The sequence below is a fragment of the Bicyclus anynana genome, chromosome 8 (genome assembly GCF_947172395.1).
Source record: "Bicyclus anynana chromosome 8, ilBicAnyn1.1, whole genome shotgun sequence".
Classification (NCBI taxonomy): domain Eukaryota; kingdom Metazoa; phylum Arthropoda; class Insecta; order Lepidoptera; family Nymphalidae; genus Bicyclus; species Bicyclus anynana.
Genome location: NC_069090.1, coordinates 13,560,098 through 13,587,987, shown reverse-complemented (window position 1 = coordinate 13,587,987; position 27,890 = coordinate 13,560,098). Strand labels below are relative to the sequence as shown.

Below are 27,890 nucleotides of genomic sequence, written 5' to 3'. Positions count from 1 at the left end.
TTATATTATATAATTATTAAAAGTGTTTTTTTAAGAGGTATAAATACAAACTACCGTTGTCTTAAATAATCTCTATAATTAACGAATATAATTATTCATAACAGTATTTATCCATGGCAAATATTGTGCTGTATCAGTGAACACTATGTAGTCGTCCAGATTGCAGATGGCGTCGCCTTCAGCCCTGAGTGACAAGGACACCACGCCGCGGATCCTCCAACGCCCTTTGTCTTGAATGTAAAGACCACCACCGGAGTCACCCAAACAGGGTCCAGCTCCACTGTGGTCTCCTGAAAATATTTAAAATATTTAGATTTGAGATTTTTTAATCGACTTCAAAAAAAGGAGGAGGTGTTTCAATTCGACGCGTGTTTTTTTAATGTTTGATACCTCAGAACTTCGTCATTACACAACCAATTTTCAAAATTCTATTTTTGTTTGAAAGAGATACTTCCATATAATCCAGATTAGTCCCATTTAATTTTCATGAAAATCGATTCAGTAATTTTGTGTTATAATGAAAATAACGAACTGTGGCGCAAAAAATAAAACTTAGTTTTTAAAAATAAAAATTTTTACCAAAAAAGTTTAACCGACTTCATAATTACGAAAAATAACATCGTATGTGCCTTACCCTCTGTTTGCTTTGAAGGCACAAATACGATGTTATTTTTCGCTTTGTAGTTTTTTTTTGTGATTTTGAAGTCGGTTAATTTTTTTTGTTTATTTTTTTTTTTACAAGAATATTAGGTAATAAAGAAAGAAATATTTATTATTGTAAAATACATTAAAACAAGTTAAAATAAGAAATTTATAAAACTCCTCACCCTATTATTTTTTATTAAAAAACTATAAAAAAAACGCTGATATGGTACAATGGGATAGGATTTGGAATTACAAAAAATCATTAAAGTCTTGAAAAGGTAACAGACAGACAGACGTTCGCATTTATAATTTTTTTACGGATTAGGGATGTACCCTCGTACACTGAAAACCTGGAACCTTACCTTTTCACGGTTAAGAGCGCGCAGCGCGTGGGTACGATATGGGTAAACTTTGAAGCGCAAACGAGACGCCGAATTATGACTTTCACGTGAGTGAAAAGCACGGAGCAATTAACGCGCGACGCAAATTTTATAACGTGAGCGCCAAAGCCATTTTTCCCTATTTGCTAGTAAATTAAAAAACATAACGAAAAACAAAATGGCCATGTTCAAGATATATACCTAATTTTCTATACAAAACAAAAATTTAAGAAAATAAGTTTGCTTTTACTGAGATTGAAAGCAAAATGTGAGCAATCACGTATTTTTCAAAAAAATAAACTATCGAGAAAAGTTTTACAAATTGTGTATTTTGTATAGTCATAACGAAGCTAACACTTTGAAATATTATTTACCCAAATATCAGGCTCCTAACTTTTCCAGAATCTGAGATCCAGAACCATTTGTAACCACCAAATTACATATTGCACACTCTTAAATTACCTACTACACTAATTTAGATGAATTCTGGTACAGTGATAAATGGGATTTTAAAAAACGAATACACACAAACGGAGTCGCGTGCGTCCGCTAGTAGAAATAAATGCAGTAGGTATGTAGGTACCCACCTGCACATAGCGTCTTTGAGGACGTGAGTCTGTGGAACTCTTCTCTGCTGGACCTGCATGTCTCAAGGCTGACTATGGGCATCTCTACCATGCGCGGCTCCCCTTTGCCACCGGAACCCATTTCGTTGGCGCCCCATCCTGCTACCTAAAAAAAAAAATCTAATCTAAGCTAATAATATAAAGAGGTAAGACTTGAATTTACGTTTGTTTGTTTGATTACATTATGAGAAAATATACTCGACAGATTTTAAAAATTCTCTCACCATTAGTGTTTAAATCTTCACCAAGTAATGTTATATTTTATCCCCGTATTCCTTCGACCATTAATAACAGGACCTGCCTCGCTAACCGTTACCCCTCTGGCAACGATCAAAAATCAATGATCTAAGGCGTTTATAAAAAGTGTTGCTTATAGAATCGATGTTTCATTATTGTAATTGTTTTCATCGTGTAAGGAGCTTCCTAAAAATGCCGGTTTGTGTAGATGAATGGCATAAAAAACGACCAAAAACTTGTAGTTTAGTAAAAGATGGAGTAACGTTTCATTTGTAAGTATTTCTACCTTAATATAATGACCTTTTCCTGCAAGACATTGTCAATAGCAATCTGAAGTTGAGAACAGATTGTAGTACAGATTAAGCCGTCGGTCCCGACTCTCGCTCAATATCATTAATCAATTACATGACGTTATTTATGTTCTCATTAAAGAAAGCCTCAATAGTTCAAGAGACCGAACTAACCACCGAGAGGTGGGGTTCGATCCCCGCCCGCGCCGTTATTGTCGTACCGACTTCCAACACAGTATTTTTTAGTTGGAGGGAAATGGGTATATTAATATAATGGTAAAAACTCTTTTAATAAAAAATGTTATAATTTCTATCAACTTATAGATTTTATGAAAAAGAAAACCAACTTACCACTCCCAATTTTCCAACGACCATCTTAAGGTTGGTGTTCCCGCTCCACAGACACGCTGGTCTGATGTGAGCACTGATCGGCACACTCTTAGCCAGAGTTAGCACGAGGATGTCATCTATGAAATTATTGCATCTTTTAATATTAATGTAGTGGCATACATCCTATTTTTTATTCCTGATGATTCTATTTTACACAGATTTTTTTTACAAATCTACTAGCACGTGCCAACTTAAATCAACCTCTTTTTTTGAAGTCTGTTAAAAAACAGAAGAACAGAAGATTGGAAAGACTCTATAAAGGAGTTTTCATTGAGATTCAACCCTCGGCTTAGGTGGCCGTTCGTGGAGGAAGGGTGTTTGTCCTCTGACACCCTGTGACCATGGATGAAACCCACGTCCGGATGATGACGTCGAAAATTGGTCGCCTAGCATACGTTGTCAGTAGCTATGTCGTCTTCAGGATGTTTTTCGGCGGTCTAATTCTACACTTGGCATTGGGATCGGGATAGGGGTAGTTCACTTTAATCTGCCAAATGCCGGGGGTCAATAAATGTATACGTTTCCGCCAGCCCGCCCGAGGGCCGTGTCGAGGAAATGAGACATGCACATTACACAGACTAAAAAGGTCAAGCGCCAAAGGACTTGAAGGGTTAAACACCTTACTCGCAAGTGTAGATGCGTTGTACGCGTCGTGTATAGCCGCCGCTGCCAAACTTCTGGTCACAGTGATGTCGTCATCATTCCAGTCCTCGAGATTGTACACCCCGGCTCTCACTACCAGGTTATTTATGGCCGTGTACGTGCTCTCACGTTGCATACAATGTGCAGCTGTAATTTGAAAGTAACAATAAATAAGACTTTGTTAAAAGTAAAAGTCAATAAGAAGGTGCATGAGTGTTGATAGCCCAGAGGTACTCGGACCTCGGCCTCCGACTCCGGAGGGTGTAGAATCAGGTCCGGGGCGTGCACCTCCAACTTTTTACTTATGTGCATTTAAAAAAATTAAATATCACGTGTCTCAAACGGTGACGGAAAAACATCGTGAGGAAACCTGCGTACCTAAGAATTATCTCAATTCTCTGCGTGTATGAAGTCTGCCATTCCGCAATGGGCCAGCGCGATGGATTATTTGGCCCTCTCATTCTGAGACGAGACTCGAGCTCAGCAGCGAGACGAATATGGGTTGAAAATCATGTGTCACTTAGGGCTAATATAACTCTGTAGTAAAATACGCATAGCTAATTCTACATCACCTTCTATAGAAGGATTTTCAACGTTGTCTAATAGTTAACGGAACAAGCAGATGGCCTTGGTAACATGTTGTATGTTGTATGGATATTTGGAGATCTCCGTTCTTCAGGCATGAAGCGTAAGTCTTGTGTGCCTGTAAATATTTACACCAGCAACCTTAACCTTCATCGGAATACATCCATTCTGCTTGGCAACGTAGAAAAACAAAGGGGCATGCCCCGAACGAAGTTTGTCATAAAGAGCTCTTTTCTCCTTATCTATATTTCCCCATCTAGAGAAGTAACTGTACTTGCCCAAGCGGGCTGCAATTAAGGCTAAGGGATTATGATGTGTGGTACAATTTTAAAGTAGGTGGGTTAACGTTTTTCTTTCAATTACACAATATTAGGTTAGGTATTATTATGTACAGTGTTTTGTAGTATCTACTGAGAGAACTGACCTGTAATCACATGTTTATCTGACACAAGAGTCCCAGCGCAGATGTAGCTCAACGAACTGAATCTACGTTTGAAGATGGCTACCAGCCATGGCCATTCTCCGCGCTCGAAGTTTTCTCCTTTGACAATTAGTGGGACTAGTGGAGCAGTCGGATCATTTCTCATATTTATACCACATTCAGCTGATGAGGATCCTACGTTTAGAGGATCCGGTTGTGGTCTGAAAAATATAATATTGGATAGTGAGGAATATTTTTAGATACCTCAAGTTTGGATCGTAACAGTAAAACTATTGTTGTCCGGTGCTTGGAGTTTCGACGAAACGAGACGAGACGAAACAAAGTCACTGACATAGCTCAGCGAGTCGCGAAGCTGAAGTGGCAATTGGCAGGCCACATAGTTCGAAGAGCCGATAGACGTTGAGGTCCCAAAGTGCTGAAATGGCGACCCCGCACCGGAAAGCTTGTGTGTCTTGCGTTGTGCTTGGAGGTCCATGTAAGAGGCTTATGTTCAGCAGTGGACGTCTATCGGCTGACAAGGTAAGGTAAATGATTGACTATGGGTATAGTAATACCGTAAGTGATTTTTGACTATGGATCATGAATATCATGTGTGATAATAAAAACGATTATAGCTTGCTAGATTTAGAAACCAATGAAGACAAAACAATGGCACGTTTGCTTCCTCACTTACCAAACAGATAGATGCATTGTTTCCAAAGAGTAGTTCTCATCTCTCTATTTGTTGTTGCATAAGGTCACTTAAAAGTCACGCTATCAAATGGTCGATAGGTAAACCTTTATGTTCATCTGTTTGTTTATTTCCAACTTTATAAACCAGATCCAACCGGCAACCAGTAAAGGCTGACTGACCTTTAATCGTACAACATGCAATTTCTATGTAATCTTTTATAGTACATTTTTTAAGTTATTTACTAGTATGTACATACTGACGCAAAACATCTACTGTTAAATACATATTTTAAACGATAGCTAGGTAGCTAGACAACACTCACTTGGTTGTCCTATTTCAATGATTTTGGTACTTACACAGGTTCTGGAGGTAATGTAGTTCGAGGTCTTTGAGTAGTAGATCTAGTTGTGGTAGTTCTAACTGTTGTTACTCTTGTAGTTTGCCTTTCGGGAGTATCTACAATAAAGTTAGGCTGATTAAAGTAGTCCGGGAACGACTCCGGATATATGTCTGGTGATTGGTACACCGGGCGACCGTTATCTACCACGTAATATGTTTGGCCATCTAAAAATAAACGATCCAATTAGTTCATCATCCTCATTCGAAATTTTGAATTTAGAAAAGCATGAAAAAGTAGCAGATGATGAAACTGTGATAAGTGAAATATTTTTAACGAAAGCCAAACTGCCAATAAAACCAAATTTACTTACGTAGAGTGTTATTAATAATTAATAATATTAAACACACATTCGTATAAAGCACAATGTGATATATGAGTATTAGCCGTGTTTTAAAATAAATTAATGTAATTTACATTACATTAATACAATATATATTTAGGTACTGGCTCTTAGGTATATCCAAATAGCAAAGATTATATAAATTTTAACATATTATAACGTTTCAATAGTGGTATAATATTATATATTTAAGACAATGAACGGACAATACAAAGAGAAAAAAGAACAACAGAAGCAAAATGAGTAATAGGTACCATTAGATAATTACTTGATTAAAATAACAATTATACGTGACGATTTAGATAAAGCGTGTAACTAACTACTAAAAGCTGAATCTTGAGGTATTAGGAAGTATATAAAAAAGTACATTAGGTAGATATTAATAATACTTTTTCAAAAATTCCAGACCACCAGACAAGTTACAAGGAAAGTCCGATTGAAAAAACCCATAATTTACTTACCAGGTTTTCTAGTATTATCGTTGGTATTGTCAACATAACTGATGAAATTGGTCGGGTTTATGTGTGAAGTTGATGGCGTTTGATGTCCGTATACGACTTCCGGTCGTTGGGTTTGAGGTCGGTTATGTACGGGATACAATCCATTTGTACCAGATTTAAAGAAAAGCATGTGCCGAAGACTTATCGTCGAAACATACTGCCCAGGAGTCAATGGATCTGTTAATAAAAGAAAATAATTATGTGAGTATATTTGATGTGACGAACTATTTATTTTTCAACCGACGAAAAAACGGAGAGAATATTATCAATTCGACGTGTATATTTTTTTTTTATTTACGAACACGTATAACTTTTTACTGAGTGACCCGATTTTGATATTTTTTTTTGTTGGAAAGAGAAAATTTTTGCTAATTTAAGACAGTTATCGTCTGCAAATTGGTAAATTAAATTAGTGATATCTTTTACATATAAGTGTTATAGATCCTAACATTGATCCTTGAGCTGTGCCTTCCGAACAACACTTTCTGTCACTATATTCACTATCCAGTTTTACTGTGTTCAATCGGTTTTTAAGATAGTGTTGACACCAGTTCTTTAAGGGTTCCCTTATGCCACAGTCGTCTAGCTTTTCCAGAAGTATGTCATGCCGTAATGTATCAAACGCCTTACTATAATCAATGAAAACGATTAGTATATGTTTCTTGTTATTTAAAAGCATAAATATAGTATTCCTGAAGTCCGGTGAATCTGGTCAGCACGAATTCGTAACATGTAACACCCTTGACCTTTAATGCCGACTTAATTTAATATGGCAGTAAACAAACAACATAATTTACTACTCTGTAAACTACTCCATAATTCTTTAACTGGTAATATTATCGACTATAAAAAATATTTTTTGCAAGTCTACGTTTCACACGATACGCTCATGTCACGTGACACGCTAGTATAATTGCTGATTTACGACTCCATATTTCATATTTCAAACAAATAATGTTAATAATTTAGCTATTCATGTGTTTTTGTTCTACCGCGAACAAGAAACGGCAAGAAGATTCATTCCGATTATGTTTTTTTTTGCGTTTGGCGTAGGTAGTTATGTACTTGTTACGTGAATTATATCGTCGTCATCAACCCATATTCGGCTCACTGCTGAGCTCGAGTCTCCTCTCAGAACGAGACCAATAGTCCACCACGCTGGCCCAATACGGATTGATAGACTTCACATACGCAGAGAATTAAGATAATTCTCTGGTATGCAGGTATCCTCACGATGTTTTCCTTCACCGATTGAGAGACACGTGATATTTAATTTCTTAAAATGCACACAACTGAAAAGTTGGAGGTGCATGCCCCGGACCGGATTCGAACCCACACCCTCCGGAATCAGAGGCAGAGGTCATATCCACTGGGCTATCACGGTGAATTATATACTAAGTATATACTATTTGGTACGAGTAGTACTTACTACTCTCAGACTGAGCGCCAATTTAATACTTTTAAGTAAAAGCGTGGCCGTGATAGCCGAGTGGATAGGAGCTTTGCCTCCGATTCACCGTTGGGCGTGGGTTCGAATCTGGTCCGGGGCATGCACCTCCAACTTTTCAGATATGTGCATTTTAAGAAATTAAATATCACGTGTCTCAAACTGTGAAGGAAAACATCGTGAGGAAACCTGCATACCAGAGAATTTTCTCAATTGTCTGCGTGTGTGAAGTCTGCCAATCCGCATTGGGCCAGCGTGGTGGACTATTGGCCTAACCCCTCTCATTCTGAGAGGAGCCTCGAGCTCAGCAGTGAGCTGAATATGGGTTGGTAATGATTAAGTAAAAGCATGAAGTAACTATAATAAGTTTTGGTTTATTTTACAAATAAATACAAATATTGATTGAAAAAAAGATTCTTCTGTGTTCGTAAAGAGAAATAAATTATTATAGAGAAGAAGGTTTTTTTTTATTCTTTACAAGTTAGCCCTTGATTACAATCTCACCTGATGGTAAGTGATGATGCAATCTAAGATGGAAGCGGGCTAACTTGTCAGGTGGAGGATGAAAATCCACACCCCTATCGGTTTCTACACGACGTCGTACCGAAACGCTAAATCGGTTGGCGGTACGTCTTTGTCGTACCGGTTATGCCGATGTCCTTCGGCTGATATTGTGATGATGATGATTATATCGGTACCTCCAGGTCCGTAGCACACGACGTTGTCGTTGACTATGAGCGCCGTCAACTTCGGCACGGGGCTGACCACGGGGAAGTTGACCCGGTACTGCAGCGGCGCTCCCCGGTTGAACTCCTGCAGGAGATGCAGCTCCGAGCCCACTGGCACGATGCTGCCTGCATATGTCTGTAAAAGCAAATTATTAGAGAATTAAGGTTAATTCTTAATTTATTTTTAAAAAGTCTTATAAATAATCATTTCAATACATCAAAAAAGTAAGTGTCTGTTTGTGATTTCAAAATAACCATGTTTTCTCAAGTGTATTATATGTAATTTATTGTATGTATGTCAAGTGTATTACACGACATTATCACACAATCAAACTTTTTAAAATTTTTGTCTGTCTGTTTGTCCGGGCTAATCTCTTAAACAGTTGAAAGGAAAGTGGGAAAATAGAGTTTCGCGACTTTGTTACTATACAGATTGGATGCTACGCCAGATATTATGCGCAAATCGCATACAACTTTCGGACAGACGGACTTTTATCAGACAATTATCCTATATGACTAGAACTGGGCTATTTAGGCCATTTATCTCTTTTATGAGAGTACCTACTATACCTATATTTCTAGCGTTGCCTTTCAAATGGTTCCTTTTTGGTTTTACCGCCCAAAAATCGTTTGTACTCGGCTGGATTACTTGGAGTAGTGCGAATTAGGCCTTATCCTTATCCTTAGTGTATGCTGTGACAACCAATAAGTGGGTCTGCAATAATTGCCGTAACTTATATATTTATTTATATTTTACTATAAGATTTTATTGTAACTTGCTGGTGTCCTGTTTAAATAAATAAATAAATGAGCAAAGCTTGTGGGAATATACAATAGAATAGTATACAAATGTAACCTATGAATACCACTGATGGTCAGAAATCATAATGACTTCTGACTTTGAGCATAAGTGTAATTTTTATAATAATCGCCATTTCGGAAGTAAATTTCAATGCATAACGGGATTTTGGGCCCTACGAACACTGTGTTTTTGCAAGCTTTTTTGCAAATCATTAAGGGCACTGGCACATCCAGACAATTTGCAATAACGGTCTTATACCTCTCACCTAAAATTAATCCTCATATTGTGTTGATTCAACCTGAACGTCATTTGGGTAGGTGCTTATATTCTTAGCAGTTATTTAATTGACGTGTCTATGTAATGACTTAGTATCTTATTAATGATAACATGCTAATGCATAATGTTGCCAGGTGTCCGGATAAAGCCGGACATAGTTAGGTTTTTCTATTCCGTGTCCAGCCAAAATAAACGGTGTCCGGCTTCTCCGACTTTTGTTAGGCTTTACATTTAGCAAACGAGCGAATGCCGAGTGTGTGTTGGGACAGAATTTACGGTAATAATCATCATGTATGCTTGATATTACATAAAAAAAAATTGTCTTATCTACTGATGTACTTACACAAAATCCTTAATTATGTAGGCTTTTTACCCAAATGTCTGGAAAAACTGATTGGACTGTCCGGCTATTAACTTCGGCGACCTGGCAACCCTACTAATGCATAAGTTAAGATATCTTTATGTAGGTATATATGTTACCGTTAAACTAAAAAATACGTTAGTTTATAATCTCACTCGTGATATTATAATCTACCGTCATATTGTGAACTGAAAATACTAATTACAATTTAACGTGTTATTTTTCGGTATAATATAATCTATCGGAAGTGAAGCAATCTTAAAATGTCAACTGTCCAAACTTGCCCCTGACTGGTCTTACAGCAGACCGTTCTGCAAACCAAAGGAGATTGAGGATTACATTTTACTAATTTTAGTTTTTACACGTAAGGGGCCCCTGCAGTCCGAGAGCCCTGTATCATTGATACGGCTGATACGGCGATAGCTACGCCCCTGCCAATGAATCACATATTGTGCTAATACCACAGAAAACATATGTACAACCGCTTAGGGCCGACGCACACCATTTTGTGACAGTCAAACTCAAACAATTCCCGTAAAAACATACTCATATACTATAGCCTTTTTTACATTGATACTGTTGGAATATGGGCGAGAATATAACAGCTATACAACAGTCTTTCTTAATGAGTACTGTTTACCGACAAACAAATTAAAAATGAGGGTATAAACCACTAGCCATTTCACAACTAATAATAATTTTATGTAGCTTGTTCATAAATTAATTAAAATAAATTTGATTAATAAGCTTAGAACAATTAGATATGGTTAATATATTTTTAATAACATTTTATAAACAAACAATACATGATTTAAAATAAATAAGTTATGAAATGATATGCGTTTTCTACCTTCATTTTTAATTTCTTTGTTGGTAAACAGTACTCATTAAGAAAGGCTTATAGCTGTTATATTCTCGCCCATATTCCAACAGTATCAATGTAATTGAGTTTAACCTTATTATATCTACTGTGGTTTAACAGTGACAAAATCCGCTCTATCACGTCGTCAGATGTACGCCGGCCCTCATTATATTAAACCGGTTCAAAACATTTCTTATACTTATAGAGGTATGTCAGCAATTACCAACAAGTACAAGTTTAATATACTAAACAACTTACTTAGGTAGGTAAATCAGCACGCGATAAAGCGATAGGTGGTATTGTGAGATTGAAGAAGGTAGTCTTAGTTAGTTGATTTTGGAAATTCTTTTACTAATAAAAAGTCACGTTATTAGTGAGTGTCATAAAATATTTTGTATCCCCATATTCACATGGGAACGGGAATTCCGCGGTTGAAACCGCGGGGCGTCTGCTAGTCAGAAATAAATGGTGACGCATTCAACACGGTCAAAATAATTGCATACTAGAGGACGCCTGCGATTCCGTTCGCGTAAAATTCTGGTTTTCACAATTTCCATGGTTTTTTTTTTAAATAAATAAAAAGTTATGTTAATCTAGGGTAAAATCTATTTCCATTCCAAATCATCAGCCTGATCGGTTTAACAAGTGCGGCGTAATGAAGTAATAAACATACACACACACAAACTTTCGCCTTTATAATATTAATGTGATTTTTCGGTCGATCAGAATGTCGCATTTCAGTCGGTTTTATACTGAATAGGGGTCATTATCATCATCATTAACAACCCATATTCGGCTCACTACTGAGCTCGAGTCTCCTCTCAGAATGAGAGGGGTTAGGCCTTAGTCGACCGCGCTAGTCAATGCGGATGGGCAGACTTCACACACGTAGAGAATTAAGAATATTCTGAGGTAAGTATGCAGGTTTCCTCACGATGTTTTTCTTTCACCGTTTGTGACACGTGATATTTAACGTCTTAAAATAAGGAGGAAAAATTGGAGGTGCATGCCCCGGACATGATTCGAACCTAACCAACCACCCTACGAATCGAAGGCAAAGATCATTTTCACTGGGTTATCACGTCTCAGGTATATATATACCTAGGTACGAATAGGTATACCTACCTTGAAAAATGCTCAAGATCTCTACAAACTTGTCCCTCCTTTTTAACCGACTTCCAAAAAGGAGGAGGTTCTACGTTCGGCTGTATGTATGTTTTTTTTTTTTTTTCCTTTCTATCACGCACTCTTCACTTCATTCAAGTAATTGGGACCCACACCCGCAATAAAGTAAATAAAGTTATACCACCCCTGTAGCCAAGTAGCACGTCGAATCTCTTTCTATTATCGCAAACTAGAAAAAATTATGGGAATGACTGATCTTTGATCACGTGAACTGTCGATAGCAAATGTCATTCCTATACCTACATTTTTATAGTTTTACGAAGCGTTTGCGATCGTAGCCATTAAAAATCATAACTAAAATTCGGTGTTGGGTTAGCAAGATTTTTCTAAAGAGCTATAAAATATCTACTAATACGTCTTAAAATAACCATTCCTATTTAGTGACATAGCAGTGCTATGCGAACAAGTTTTATTACGGAAGGGGCCAGTCCCTTAGAGGAAAATATAACTTACGGCGTAGGTATAGGTGAGCCTTAAAAGCGTGCTTGTACCACAACATTACGATGCCTTGAATACTGATGGAAGGATGTTTGTAATAACTATGTATTTTTTGTACCTATTAAATAAACCAACAGGCAAATATTTACCTCTTACTCACGGCTATTATATATATCATTATCATATTGATGTAATTTGTTCTTAGTATCGTTTAGATCAATTAAAATATTATTTCTATATTTACGTTCTTCGTGACACAATGATTTAGACGAACTCTGGACATGAAATCAGTTTGAGAATACATTTTATAATTGTCTCCACTGGTGACAGAAGGGCTGACTCATTTTTTATACAAAGGATCAGCCTGGCTGTCCAACTTCTAAATTTTGCTTTTGTACAGTAGGTATTCCACGTTGCTATAATTTGTATTGCTTTAAGGATTAATTAATTCAGTAGTACCCGTTTAATACGATTTCGCAGGGACTCCCAACTAAAAACGCGTATTATACGTCTACGGGATATGGGTGGGGGATAGTGAAAAATATAATGACTAATGTACACATGCATAATTATGAAAATTAGTGTATTTGGTGTAAAGACTACCTAATTATGCTACTTAAAGTACCTAATCATTTATTCTGGTATGACAAAAAGATTTTGATGCATTAGCAATTACGAAATTTTCACTTAATTTTACTTTTGAAGTGCGTCTTCACAATTTCCAGTTTAGAATAGCATCATATCATGGGTTGTTTACTGACAGGGTCTTTCAATTCTTTAAGATTGCCCTGATCTATCTGTTGTAATTTATTTGTCGCATTTGGTTACACGCGTGTGACATGTAGGCGTATTAAACGGGGTGACGAATCGTATTAAGTGTTAGGAAATGTATGAAAACATGTCTCAAGTTGTAGGGACTGACGTATTATGCGAAAAATCGTTTTAAGCGTGATCTTCTTAAGCGGATTCTTCTGTATGTAACATTTATTGTATAATAAAATAAAATAAAAAACAAAAATTTCCCGCCAAGCTGACACCCGGAACTCTTTCATCATAATCATTGACCACCCATGTTCGGCTCACTGTTGAGCACGAGTCTCTTCTCGGAATGAGAGGGGTTAAACTAATAGTCCTCCACGCTGGCACAATGCGGATTGGCAGACTTCACACACGTAGAGAATTAACTAAATTCTCAGGTAAGTATGCAGGTTTCCTCTCAAAATTAAATTCTGATCAAACTAAAGTATGACAAATTACTTACGTTTAGAACACAGAATATACCTACTCTATGCCTACTTACCTACCTGTTATGGTATGGATTCATACGTACTACAACTATAAATTTTGACCGCACCTAGATTGTCATTCAGATAACGTGAAGTCCCTCATTTAAAATTCTGTTATATATGTAAAATGTCTACAGATGTAGGTAGTTTGGTCAGATTGTACTTGGAATTAAATATGTAATGCTAGCCACAAACGGTCAATTATTCTCACGTTTCTGTAACACCCACGACTATAATTGATAGTGTGTTGGTCACTGCGTACATGACTTGTATAGTATGCCGCGTAAGTACTGCCGTTTACTTTTCAGAAACGTGAGCATAATTGACCGTCATTGGCGACCATAAGCTGCACGGGAGTTTTTACAAGTTTTCAAATATATGGAAGATACCTACAAATATGTATTAAATAGCTTACCTAGTTGTTAGATAAAGTATACTTTTCAGCTCAGAAAAAGTGAGTCGGAGCAAACCGACAAAACATAATAAGCAAGGTTTTGGGTATATTTACTGAGTATCTCCCATGAAATGGAGATATTTTTTTTAATCCCCGACATAATATAAGATTGTATTTTGTTAGTTTGGCGTATTTGTCGTATATTTAGCTAAAATTGATAGCTATTTCATTCATGATTTTAACGTTTGAAAACTTATTATTAATATTATAATGAATATGTAATTACTGTGTTAATGTTGTAAATTGTTGTGTTAATGTTTATGAATGTATAATTACTGTGTTATAAACACTGTGTTTTTACGGTAAACTAAGGTAATTAATTATACATAGGTATCACAACATACATGGCTGGCCCAATCCGCATTGGGCCAACGTGGTGGACTATTGGCCTAACCCCTCTAATTCATATATCGTGGGCCGAATATGGGTTGATGATGAATGATGATGTAACATAATAATTTTTCTTCAAAATACAAAAATCCTTACCGTCCGTGCAATTTAGTCGTACCATGCGTTGAAAGATTACCAAAGCGTGGATTTTATACTTGATAATTATATTTTTGTAGTATTAACTAATGAAATATTTTTTTTTTCACTACAAAGTATTTTTTTTTTTCAAAAAACGTCGTAGGCGTCGTAGTTTAACACCTTATTCTCACAGGAACGGGAATTACGCGGATGAAATCGCTTGGCCTATGTTAGTTAACTATGAAGTTATAGCTACTCGTACTATCCATCTTAACCATCACAATTCAGAGTTTAAGCAATGATTAACTCTACGGGATTTCCCTTTAAACTGTGAGTAATACTTACTGATGAATGACGAAATGGTTTTTTTTGAGTTCATCAACTTTTTCCTTATTGTCACATACATTAAAGTCGTTATTAAAACGTTAAGACTTATTAGTTTAAAAGGCTATTAGCCGATTAGGAAAAATAATATTAATAAAACTTACTCTTGTAAAAATAAAAACCGTGACCATAAATTTACAATTATTTTATTGTATTTTAAATGTATAGAAAATATCGCATTTTCTTTCGGTGCAAAGTAGCAAATAACATCTAAATATCTAAAATTTAAGCGAAAGCGAAATATCTACAATTTTTGAAAGATTTTAATTGTACCCGCGTGGTTCTCGTTCTAGTAGGAATACAGGTATAATATATAGCCTTTCTCGATAAATGGACTATCTAATACTGAAAGAATTTTTCAAATCGGACCAGTAGCTCTGAGATTAGCTGAGATTAGCGCGTTCAATCAAACAAACAAACTCTTCAGCTTTATAATATTAGTATAGATTACTATAGTCTCTAATGGGTAATAAACATTAATCTCTTTTACATAAAAATGGAACCGACTTTAATGGCATATTTCAGTTATTTTGATTTTAATCCAAAATTACTAAATCAATTCTCATGAAAATTAAATGGGACTCAGACAAAAAAGAATTTTCAAAATTGGTTAATAATTATCTTAGTTATGAGGTAATAAACATTAAAAAAGAAAAGAACATTCGCGTTGAAGTGAGAACGTCCTCCTTTTTTTGAAGTTGGTTGAAAGCAGAAACCTACGAGGCAAAGTTACTTGGCTTATATTTACATGCCTCGTAGAGCCCAATAATCCATTGGAACGTGTTCGAAGCGCTAATAAGTTTCGCGCAAAATGCGCACGGGTTTTACCCAGTTTCATTCACTTGAAGAGAAAGTCGAAATGTTAAGTCAATACATTAACATTGTGGTAAACTCGACGACATAGCGTCACGTCTCTTAAGGTTAAATGATAATTTTGCAAAAAGAAACGCTTATTTTAGATGCAGCGAGCAAATTCAAATCTAGGAGTGTTAGTTGTTCGCTAAAACTAAATTGTAATAGATTCGACTGCAGGAAATACATATTTTGTTTATTATGAACCAAAAAAGTTTATCAACAGAGTCTTAGGCGTACACAGGTATACTGAAAATAGTGAGTATGGATGGCACTGATTTTGAATTAATCGTTAAAAGAAAACCTCACACCGATATTAAAAGTTAAAAGCGTTATAGGGTAAGAATTTCTGGTCACTTAGACACACACTTAGACCTTGGTAAGATTTTTTTTTTATGACAGGTTTAGGTTGTTTTTTTTAGTTAAATATTATTTATTTTTGTTAGTCTACAAGTCAGTTCCAGGAAAACTTTCAGAAGAATGTAGTCATAACATATGAAAGACTTCAACGCGTGCAAAGCTCGTACACGTGATAGAATACCTACGAAGCTTATAAGCTAGTGCGATACCTATACCCTGCAGTGGCTGATATGATGATGAAATTAAAAAAAAATTAGATTTATATGGTGAGAAACTCAACACTGCACTCAAATCTAGGTATACGTGCTCTTGAGTTAAGTAACGTTAAATACGGGCCTAAAATGTTAGTAAGCAAGTTAAAATCTTGTAGAAGTACAGCTATATATATATATATACACACTGTTCTGTGTACAAATTGAGGGGATTTAGAAATACAAAATACCTACCTACTAAGTTCACCTGAGCCGGTGAACTAACCATTTAGAGAGCAATTTCCAACATCAGCAAAAGAGGTCGTCAAGTACTTTTATTAAAACTAAAAATTATTTTTAGTAACAGTAAAGTGTAAATGCGAGGTGAGTGATAAAAAAAATTAACGAAAATGTCAATACTTCATCATCATCATCATCATATCAGCCGATGGACGTCCACTGCAGGACATAGGCCTTTTGTAGGGACTTCCAAACATCACGATACTGAGCCGCCTGCATCCAGCGAATCCCTGCGACTCGCTTGATGTCGTCAGTCCACCTGGTGGGGGGTCGGCCAACACTGCGCTTACTAGTGCGGGGTCGCCATTCCAGCACTTTGGGACCCCAACGTCCATCGGCTCTTCGAACTATGTGCCCCGCCCATTGCCACTTCAGCTTCGCAACTCGTTGAGCTATGTCGGTGACTTTGGTTCTTCTGCGGATCTCCTCATTTCTGATTCGATCACGCAGAGATACTCCTAACATAGCTCGTTCCATCGCCCTCTGTGTGACTCTAAGCCTTCTTATGAGGCCCATAGTTAGCGACCAAGTCTCGGAACCATAGGTCATCACTGGCAACACGCACTGTTCGAAGACTTTTGTCTTCAGGCACTGAGGAATTTCGGACGAAAAGATGTCGCGAAGCTTCCCGAATGCAGCCCAGCCGAGTTGGATTCGACGGTTCACCTCTTTCTCGAAATTGGACCTACCTAACTGGATCATATGTCCTAGGTATATGTATTCGTCTACAATTTCGAGTGCAGCGTTCTCAACTATAACTGGGTGGAGCGATACATGAGCATTACACATTATTTTTGTTTTGCCCATGTTCATTTTCAGGCCCACCTGTTGAGAAACGCTGCTGAGGTCATTGAGCATGGTACTAAGGTCATCCAGAGTCTGTGCCATGATGACTACATCATCCGCGAACCGCAGTTGAGTGATGTACTCGCCATTGATGTTGATGCCAAGTCCGCTCCAGTCCAGAAGCTTAAAGACGTCTTCCAGTGCGGCGGTAAATAGCTTCGGAGAGATCACATCTCCCTGACGCACTCCTCGCTGCAACTGGATTGGCCTCGTAGTCTGATCCTGAATACGGACTGACATAGTGGCGTTTTCGTACAAGCACTTCAACGCTTGGATATACCTGTAATCAATTCGGCATCTCTGCAATGACCTTAGCACAGCCCAGGTTTCCACCGAATCGAAGGCTTTCTCATAGTCCACAAACGCTAAGCATAGTGGCTGGTTATACTCGTGAGTCTTCTGTATAACCTGCCGCAGCGTATGGATGTGGTCTATGGTACTAAAGCCTTTTCGGAAGGCTTTAGTACCAGGCTGGAAGTCGTCAAACCTATTAGCGAGACGATTCGTAATGACTCTCGAGAACAATTTGTAAACATGGCTTAGCAGCGAGATGGGTCTGTAATTCTTCAGCAAGGTGTTGTCACCTTTTTTGAAGAACAGAACCACCACGCTCCTATGCCACGCCTCAGGCGTCGTGCCCTCGTGAATGACGGAATTGAACAATCGCTGAAGGACTTTAAGTATCGGTTTTCCACCCGCTTTCAGGAGTTCTGCTGTGATTCCGTCCTCACCTGGCGCCTTATTGTTCTTCAGGTGTTTGAGAGCCACACTAATCTCGTATAGGCTGACGTCCGGGATATCTTCGGTATAGTGTCGGGTCAACTTGGCTCTGGGGTCTTTAGCCAAATTGGCAACAGGCTGCTGAGTAGTCGTGTATAGCTGTCCATAGAACTTCTCGACCTCACTTAATAACTCGGGCTTGGAAGAAATTAGATTACCGTGTTCGGTCTTCAAACGCGTCAGCTGCCTCTGTCCAATAGACAGATCTCTGGCGAAAACTTTCGAGCCTCGATTATTTTCAATCGCATTTTTAATACGCTCGGTATTGAAATTTCGCAAGTCGCTGGTTTGCGACTTAGAGATCTGTCTACTGATTTGTCGGTATTTTGACGCATCTGCTGAAGACTGTAATCTCATTTCTTGCCTCTCTTCCATGAGTTTAAGTGTTTGGTCCGAGAACTTTTTGGTTCTTTTCGCACGGTGGGTCTTATAGAACTTAGACCCAACGGAATGGACAGTTTCCACGAACCTGTTGTTCAGATCGTCCACAGTTTCGCAATTTGCTAGGCAATCAAAGCGGTTCTGCAGTTCTAGTTGAAAGGACTCGGGGTTTTGAATATGGGCACGAGTAGGTCGGAGCGTAGACTTCACCAGTCGATACCGTTCCAGCTGAATGTTGATATTCAACGTGCCTCTAACCATTCGGTGATCGCTACCGGTTTTCACCCTATGGATCACAGAAACATCGTTGAATATTTGCCGTCTGGTAGACAAGATGAAGTCGATCTCGTTTTTCGTGGAACCATCGGGGCTCATCCAGGTCCATTTCCTGTGTGGTGGCTTCTTGAAGAAGGAGGTCCTGTGTGGTGGCTTCTTGAAGAAGGAAGAAGGAGGGAGGAAGGTCAATACTTATAATAAATTATTTATATCCTTCACCAGTACAAAGCCCTTATTGGTATTAATCATAGGTTATTGAACTTCATTCCACAGACTTGATCCATTACTTGCAATACCTGTCCTTTGTCTACAAATAGTTGAGAAGTTGTTCCCTTAAGGATAATTTATGGGTTCTCGGCGCGAATAGCCTGCGGGGAATCACCTTACGAGTATTAAATATAAAGACATAAATGTATTATATTTTACTCACTAGATAGCTTCAATCTACATGCCAGTCGTATATTATGAGACACTTATTACTGTATACTAGTACGTACGAGTGTATGTATTTTTTTTTTATTCTTTACAAGTTAGCCCTTGAGTACAATCTCACTTGATGGTAAGTGATGATGCAATCTAAGATGGAAGCGGGCTAACTTGTTAGGAGGGGGATGAAAATCCACACCTCTTTCGGTTTCTACACGGCATCGTACCGGAACGCTAAATCGCTTGACGGTACGTCAAACTAACTAGCCACAGCCGAAGCCTCCCACCAGCCAGACCTGGACAAATTAAGAAAATCTCAATCTGCCCAGCCGGGAATCGAACCCAGGACCTCTGTTTTGTAAATCCACCGCGCATACCACTGTGCCACGGAGGCCGCCACGAGTATATGGCAAATATTCTTAAACAAAAAAAACTCTAGAGCCGCAGACATACAATTGTAAATTGGCCGACTATTATACGACTACCTTACGCAATTATAATTTACACCGCGGGAAGAAAGCTACTGTTGGAGCGTAGTCGGTTTGAGACTAACGGCAAGGTGGGTGCCATGTTGGTGCGAGCAAGCACCACACTAACGGCAAAGGTGTCAGAGGTTTGAATAAAATTAACTTGTAATTTTTCCAAGAACCAAGCCCGCTGCCATGGACTAGACTCTCAGTCCTCATTCGCACGAGAGTTGAAAAAGCGACACGTTAAAACCCAGTGCTGGGGCTTTTATTAACGTTGTTAGTTTAATTCATGATCTATTTCCAACGCCCAAGATTGGTAACACTGTTCGAAAAAAAGCGCCGTGTTTTAAAAACGTTTTTTTTTCGTGTTGAGTAAGTGCCGATGGCTCCATGTGGGACCACTGTGGCGTCACCGAGGGGTTTGGGGGAGCGCAGAAGCATCGCTTTTTGAGACCCGAAGGCTGAAATAAAGATAGAGGACGGAATGGCTCTCTAAGGGCGTCTCCTATGAGACTCGGACCTCGGCTTAGAGGGCCATTCGGGAGGGTGTAACCGTGATCTGAGTGAATTAGTCCGGACGCCCCCGAGATCGTGAACCCCACGTCCCGGTAACGTTAGATATCGGGGATTTAAAAACGCTGTCGTGTGAACATATACTTTGGAATGCATTTGTTGTATTTGAACGCTTTTTTAACGTCCGTTAAAAAAAATCTCATGCGAATGAGGGCCTACACAGTCGCACTCACTTAACAAGAGATCGCAGTTAGGGTACATGTCATTAAATAAAAAAAAATTATAAATAAATGATCAGATAATTCTGAAACTGTAACATGCTGACAGGCAAAAATATGTAGGTTACCGCGATAACTTTTGACCGTAATACTTTTGGCGAATGTACCAATCAACAATTGAATGATATCGATCTACAGGTACGCCTTTTATATTGGCATCTCATCAGATGCCCGCAAATGGGCCCGCGTACCAAATTAACGGTAAATTAATATTTTTAAAGGTATATTTAACAGTACTCAGTCGCCATCCCACTTGATGGTAGATGATTGTGCACTTTCTGATGGAAACAGGCGCAAGTACCTTGGTGCTCTTTTAGTGTCAAGAATTTTTGCCATAACATTGCCATAACTCAAACGTATATATGACATGAACATTACCTTAATTACGATTAAGCATTGCCTATGTTAATTGTTAAATAATAATAAATCAAACCTTGTAAACAAAATATCAAATGTACATAAGTATGTACCTAGTTACCTATTTAAGATAATAAGGTACCTATCTAACTAAAATAATATCATAATTTAATTTTACAATTACATTTATTTTACTATAAAATAACTAAATATTTCTAAAAAAACTAAGCAGGTCATATATCATAGCAGGTTATAAATAAATTGAATTGTAATTATTTTCATTTTGCTTTAGAATTTCAAAGACCTACAAACATATTTTAGGGCATTTATTTACCTATTACTGTGCCTATCTCGTTGTGATCACCTCCGAGAATGTCGCTATACCTACCTAAAGGAGTAACATAGTCAATTCATTCCGAACAAATAATTACAATGTAGGCAACAAACGCATTTATCTAAGACAGTATTTATTTAATAATCACGTAATAATTTATCTCCAGATATATTTTATACTAGCTGATGCCGCGCGGTTTCACCCGCCTGGTTACCGTTGGAATACGGAGATAATATATACCCTATAGCCTTCCTCGATAAAAGGACTATCTAAGCAAACAAACAAACAGACAGTCTCTTTAGCTTTATAAAATTAGTTTTGATTCAAAATAACTAACTACGACCGAAAGGTACCAATTATAATACCATAGGCGTCGAATTGAGATCCTCCTCTTTTTTTTAAAAGTCGATTGATAATGAGATGATAACATAACCTCAAAATAGCTCGACGGTAAGAGCGGTCGGACTCATCACCGACGGGTGGTGGTTCGATTGTCCCGCCCCGTTGGTCTATTGTCGTACCCACTCCTAATACCGTCTTTCCCGACTAGCGAAACTTGGAAGGAAATGGTAATATTGGTCATAATTAAAAAACCGGATAAATACGAGTTGAACTCGCGTGACGAGAGACGTGACGTAATTATGCAGGTTACAAATTTTACAAATAATATTACTTGCTAAGTTATATTTAATAAGTAATATATTTTAATTAAATACTTTAAGTATAATATAATTTAAAATAATAAATTTTTATACTTTCCTATTTTGTACAATTTTATTGGAAAAGAAACCTAAGTAAATGGTGATGAGCTTTTAAGCATTTTTTTACCTTGGATACAGCCAGTAATATAAAGTTAGCCATTAACGGCCAATTATTCACACGTTTCTGCAGCGCAAACGGCAACGAAGACGTTTCATAAGGCGAGCTGTGATGCACGCAGTGACCAATACACGATCAGTCATAGTCGTGGGTGCTGCAGAAACGTGAGAATAATTTATCGTCAATGGCGTGCATAAGACTTAGTAGTTTTAAGGGTGCGCTTAATATGTATTAAAATAAAAATATTTAATCATTTAGTTAGACGAGCGACATATTTACATAATGATGTAGGTATGTAGTCTGTTTTATATCGCAAGTACCGACTGTATCATTTTATATATTAACCCGGTGCTCGGTCAATATAATTGATAAACTTGATCGATAAGATATCAAAAGGGTATTTTCAGTTGGATTGGAAACTGAGGATATAATTTATAATCACAAGTACTGAGCACATCTATATTAATATTATAAACCTGAAGAGTTTGTTTGGTAGAACGCGCTAATCCCAGAAAACTACTATAGCCCATTTATCAAGGAAGGAGAGGAAGATATGTTTTATCCCCGTGTTCCAACGGGAACCACGCGGCGTCCACTAGTCACACTTCACATCACGCTAATATTATAAAGGCAAGAGTTTGTGTATAAGTGTGTAAGTGTGAAAGTGTGTAAGTGTGTTTGTTCCTCTTTTACGCTGCAGCTACTAAAGCGATTCGGCTGAAATTTGGAATGAAAATAAGTTTTGCTTTGGATTAACACATAGGCTACTTTTCATCCCGGAAAAATCCATGGTTCCCGCGGGATTTGGGAAAAACTGAATTCCACGCGGACAAAGTCGCGGGCGTCCGCTAGTTATTTAATAATCACAAGGATATTATGGAGATAAGATTTGCCCTTTACAGTATGTTAATTACTTAAATAGTTCCGGACATAATACAAAATTTTTAAAAGACGCAGAAATTCCGCTATATGACGCCCCGCGCTTTCATTTACGTAGTTCCCGTTCCCGTGTGAATATGGGGATCAAACATAGCCTATGACACTCGCAAATAACGTAGCTTTCTATTGGTAAAACAATTTTCCAAATCGGTCCAGTAGATCCAGAGATTACCTCCTACAACCACATAAACTTTATCTCTTTATATTATTAGTATAGAAGTCTCTATTTCCCGTGGTCATCGCACCACTCTCGAAGGGCTGGACCGATTTTGCTAAGGGTAGGAGTAAGATAGAGAATTTATAGAGTAGGGTAGGGTATGGGTAGGGAAGCGTAGGGTAGTGTTGGGGTAGTGTAGGGGTAGGGCCGGGGTAGGGTAGGGGTAGAGGTAGGGTAGGGGTAGGGTAGAGGTAGGGGTAGTATAGGGAAGTGGTAGGGTAGGGGTAGAATAGGTGTGAGATAGGGGTACGGGTGGAATAGGGATAGGATGGGGGTAGGGTGTAGGTAAGGTAGGGGTAGGGTAGGAGTAGATTTGGGGTTGGGTAGGGGTAGGGTAGGGGTATGGGTAGGGGTAGTGTAGGGGTAGGGCAGAGGTAGGGGTTGGGTAGAGTAGGGATAGGGTTGGGGTAGGGTAGGGGTAGTAGTAAAGTTGACATCGAATTTTACGCGGACGAAGTCGCGGGCGTCCGCTAGTTGTATATAAATTAAGAGTATGTTAATAGTAAAGCAATTTTGTAAAAGGAACAGGGTATCTGCGAACATTACTTTTGGAGCTACAGGGATTTAAAGGGTCAGATTTGCGGCGCGATTTGCGGCTTAGATTTGTATGGGCGTTCAAACAAAATTACTAATATCTTTGTTATTTGTGCGTTTATGTTTATAGTTCATTTATTAAACAATGTTACATTTAATGTAAGGAAGCTAAAACTGTATGAATTTTCATCTAATTACGATAAAAGATTTTTAATAGGTTTTGAAATTTTGTAATCTCATTTATTTTGCAAATATCCAGACAATCTTTGCTTTTTATATATAAATTAGTTAACATTGACCCTATTTACCCGAACGTATCATAAAAATCAGTATATTTAAACCTAGTCATCATTCCCATTTTGTAAAAGGAACAGGGTATCTGCGAACATTACTTTCGGAGCTACAGGGATTTATAGGGTCAGATTTGCGGCGCTGCCGCGGATCGATACCGCGGTACGAACTTATGACGTCGTAGGTACATAATGATCCTTAGATTTGTATGGGCGTTCAAACAAAATAACTAATATCTTTGTTATTAGTGCGTGTATGTTTATAGTTCATTTATTGAAAGTTGTCACATTTAATGTAAGGAAACTAAAACTGTATGATTTTTCATCTAATTACGTTAAAAGATTTTTAATAGATTTTGAAATTTCATAATCTTATTTATTTTGCAATTATACAGACAATGTTTGCTTTTTATGTATCACTGAGTTAACATTGACCTTATTTACCCGAATGTATCATAAAAATCAATATATTCATACCTAGTCATCATCCCCATTAAGCGACTTCGGTTATTATTGCGACACGCAATCTGATAAAGTACTTATATAAATTATACAGTAATTATAAACTAATCACGTGTACGCTGCAAGTTATATAAGTTGATGATAAATTATATGAAACACGTGTTACCGTTTAATTCTTGAACTGGGTATTGCCAACAATTAATGTACATACTTATAAAGGAATTTAAAAAACCAACGTACAAAATAACTAGGAAAACTGAACATTTCCGGTACACTCGTAAAGGAAAACGGCCAGGGGGAGGTACTGTTCCTTGCACTATTACTTGACCTAAATGGATAGATTTTCCTTATTTTTTAGGGTTCCGTAGCTCAAATGAAAAACGTTACCGGATCGTATACGTTGTAGCATCACTTTGTTGTCCGTCTGTCTGTCTGTCAGGACTCTTTAACTTGGTGAAGATAGCCCTATATCTTTATCTTGGGGGCGAAAAGGTATCCAATTGAAATTAAAAGATATACCTACTTGAGTTTACGGTCCCTTGAAGCTGTGAAAAATTTAAACTTCCAAGTTAACGTGAAAAAATATACACAAACACCTGTAGGTATGTGGTGATATACAGGTTTTTATAATTTTTTTTCAAAACTCTCAAGGAAATTAAAATTCACAAGGAAGGTACGTACTTACTTCCCGCGAACCTAACTATGAAAGGCAAATAATGTCACCTATTTACAAGTATAGGGAAAAATCTGAAAACTTTACATTTGTCACACGAATCACAAAAAACATGCCTCTATGGTGGAACTGTATGGCTGTCCAAATTTTAATGGAGCTAATGTCATATTAAAAGGGCTTCATCGGCACAAGCTTAACCAGGTGTATATAGTTTTCCATTAATAACGAAGAATGATTTGTACGGAACCCTCATTCACGGGCGAGTCCGACTCGCACTAGTCCGGTTTTTTGTAACACTTATGAGGTCGTCATCAACCCATATTCGGCTCACTGCTGAGCTCGAGTCTCCTCTCAGAATGAAAGGGGTTAGGCCACCACGCTGGCCCAATGCGGATTGGCAGACTTCACACACGCAGAGAGTTAAGATAATTCTCTGGCATGCAGGTTTCCTCACGATGTTTTCCTTCACCGATTGAGACACGTGATATTTAATTTCTTAAAATGCACACAACTGAAAAGTTGGAGGTGCATGCCCCGGACCGGATTCGAACCCACACCCTCCGGAATCGGAGGCAGAGGTCATATCCACTGGGCTATCACAGCTCTTATTACTTATGAGGTAAAGTATCTAAATATACACTATGCATCCCCTGCCCTCTAGTCGTTCCACCCTCTGGCCTCTAAGCGATTACTCGCATAGACGGTTCCGGATATTTACAACCAATCCATATCATTAAGAAGAAATCATCATCGTCATCTGTTATAAGTTCTATTAGGTATCTAGGTAGGTATATCATTTTTTTTAGAAGACATAATTAAGTTTTTGCTATAAACTACCTATAGATACCATATTTGTTAACATTAAGTAGGTACCTACCTACTTAACTCTTTGCACAGTTGGAAAATTCTATAGCATTAGTTATTCTATTTCAGGAACACTGTTTAGCTTTGTATGTACGTAGTAGAAACATTAAGGTGACGCCACAAACGCGTTTTTGTGTGTAAACTAAACACATTGTTGGTGATGATTCAGGAGACGTGTGAAATTTAAAAAAGAAAACCGTTATTATCCAGTCGCATAGATACACGATATATTATATATTTTTTTTTATTTTTTACAAGTTAGCCCTTGACTACAATCTCACCTGATGATGTGATGATGCAGTCTAAGATGGAAGCGGGCTAACTTGTTAGGAGGAGGATGAAATGCCACACTGTTTTCGGTTTCTACACGACATCGTACCGGAACGCTAAATCGCAGTGGCGGTACGTCTTTGCCGGTAGGGTGGTAACTAGCCACGGCCAAAGCCTCCCACCAGCAAGACCTGGACCAATTAAGAAAATCTCAATCTGCACAGCCGGGGATCGAACCCAGGACCTCCCTTTTTGTTAAATCCACCGCACATACCGCTGCGCCACGGAGGCCGACAAATAATTTAAAAACATGTTTTAGCTTTGCCTTGCCTTCTGTATCACATTGCTTGTCTGTAAATTATATAATAAATCAGAAATTCATGGTCTGCCTGGTGGTAATACCTACAACAAATACCCAGCCAAAACTAAACCGTCTTTCGAAACTATATAATATCTATAGTTAAAAGCATAAATATATATGATTTGAAACAAAGTAAATATATATTTACGAGTAGGTAACTTTATTTAAACGTTGTCTGGTAGAAGTCGCTAAAAGCAATAAGACCGCCTTTGCACATACGAGTACATATACCAACTTTTGTTTTTTTTTGTGCAATAAAATATTTATAAATAGATATATAAAAATACTTTATCATCATCTCCTTACCCTTATCCCACTAAAGTGAGATCGGAAAAATATGTAAATTTTTTCCATTCGTCTCTATTACTCGTAAATTCATCATCCACTCCTTTTACACACATGTCCTCTTTCACACAATCGAACCATCTCTTCTTTGGCCTTCCTCTCCTCTTATGTCCTTCCACTTGCACATTCAACATTCAACATAAATATATAAAAATACTTACCAGTGTTACCAACTCTCCAAAATATTTATCCCTAAAGTTTGTGTCAAAAACCCCTAAAATCACCTTAATGTAGTTGTCCCCCTAAAAATATAAATTCATAATAATTTAGAAATAAAATGCTGTAATATGTTTCAAGTCTATATTTAATACAGACAAAATATTACGTCTTCATCTGAAGATTCAGATTTTTTGAAATCATACCTACATGTTGAAAATGAATAAATTTAACAATTTTTTTATTCAATGAAATTTGCCGCCAGTTTCCTCAAAGTAGTTGTAGAATAACTTATTATACATCGTTATAAGTCGCTAGGTCAAGAAAAAAATATTAAAATTATCATCATTTTAAAAATATCAAAAAAAACCCTGAAAGTACCCCTAAAAAATCCCATTTCATATTTGCCCCCTAAATCTGGGAAAACCCCTAAGTTGGGAACCCTGATACTTACGGATGGTAATCTAGCAGCTATAGTGAAGTTAGCTTTGACAAGCAAAGTCGACACGGGACCAAAAGGCTGCAATTTAATCGCCCCAAACACACCGTTGCCATCACTTCTGTAGTCAAAATAATCCGGGCACGGCGATTGAAAGTACTGGCCGCACACACTCAAAAATCCAATAGATACAAAACTAAAGAACGCGCGATACATTTTTATTATTTATTTCCGTAAAATACGTCGCATTTTATTATCACGTAACCGATCAACACTAACACGTGTATCTTAGTCTCCGATCAGAGTTGTACTAATG

At 37.6% G+C, this 27,890-nt stretch overlaps 1 protein-coding gene across 3 annotated transcripts; it reads right to left on the bottom strand.

Moving 5' to 3' along the window:
• Positions 1-56: 56 nt before the first annotated feature.
• LOC128198300 (chymotrypsin-like protease CTRL-1) lies at positions 57-27,890 on the bottom strand. Of its 3 annotated transcripts, none has more exons than XM_052882804.1 (9): positions 27,590-27,890; positions 8,296-8,461; positions 6,112-6,327; positions 5,267-5,474; positions 4,220-4,437; positions 3,193-3,357; positions 2,530-2,645; positions 1,613-1,757; positions 57-290 (listed from the first exon to the last, which is right to left on the bottom strand). In XM_052882804.1, the coding sequence occupies exons 1-9, from the start codon at positions 27,788-27,790 to the stop codon at positions 79-81; spliced, it is 1,647 nt and encodes a 548-aa protein (XP_052738764.1). In that variant the 5' UTR covers positions 27,791-27,890; the 3' UTR covers positions 57-78. The 3 variants fall into 3 exon arrangements, with proteins under 3 accessions (XP_052738764.1, XP_052738765.1, XP_052738766.1); XM_052882805.1 differs by having other exon boundaries at positions 5,267-5,366; XM_052882806.1 differs by lacking the exon at positions 27,590-27,890 and adding an exon at positions 22,034-22,081.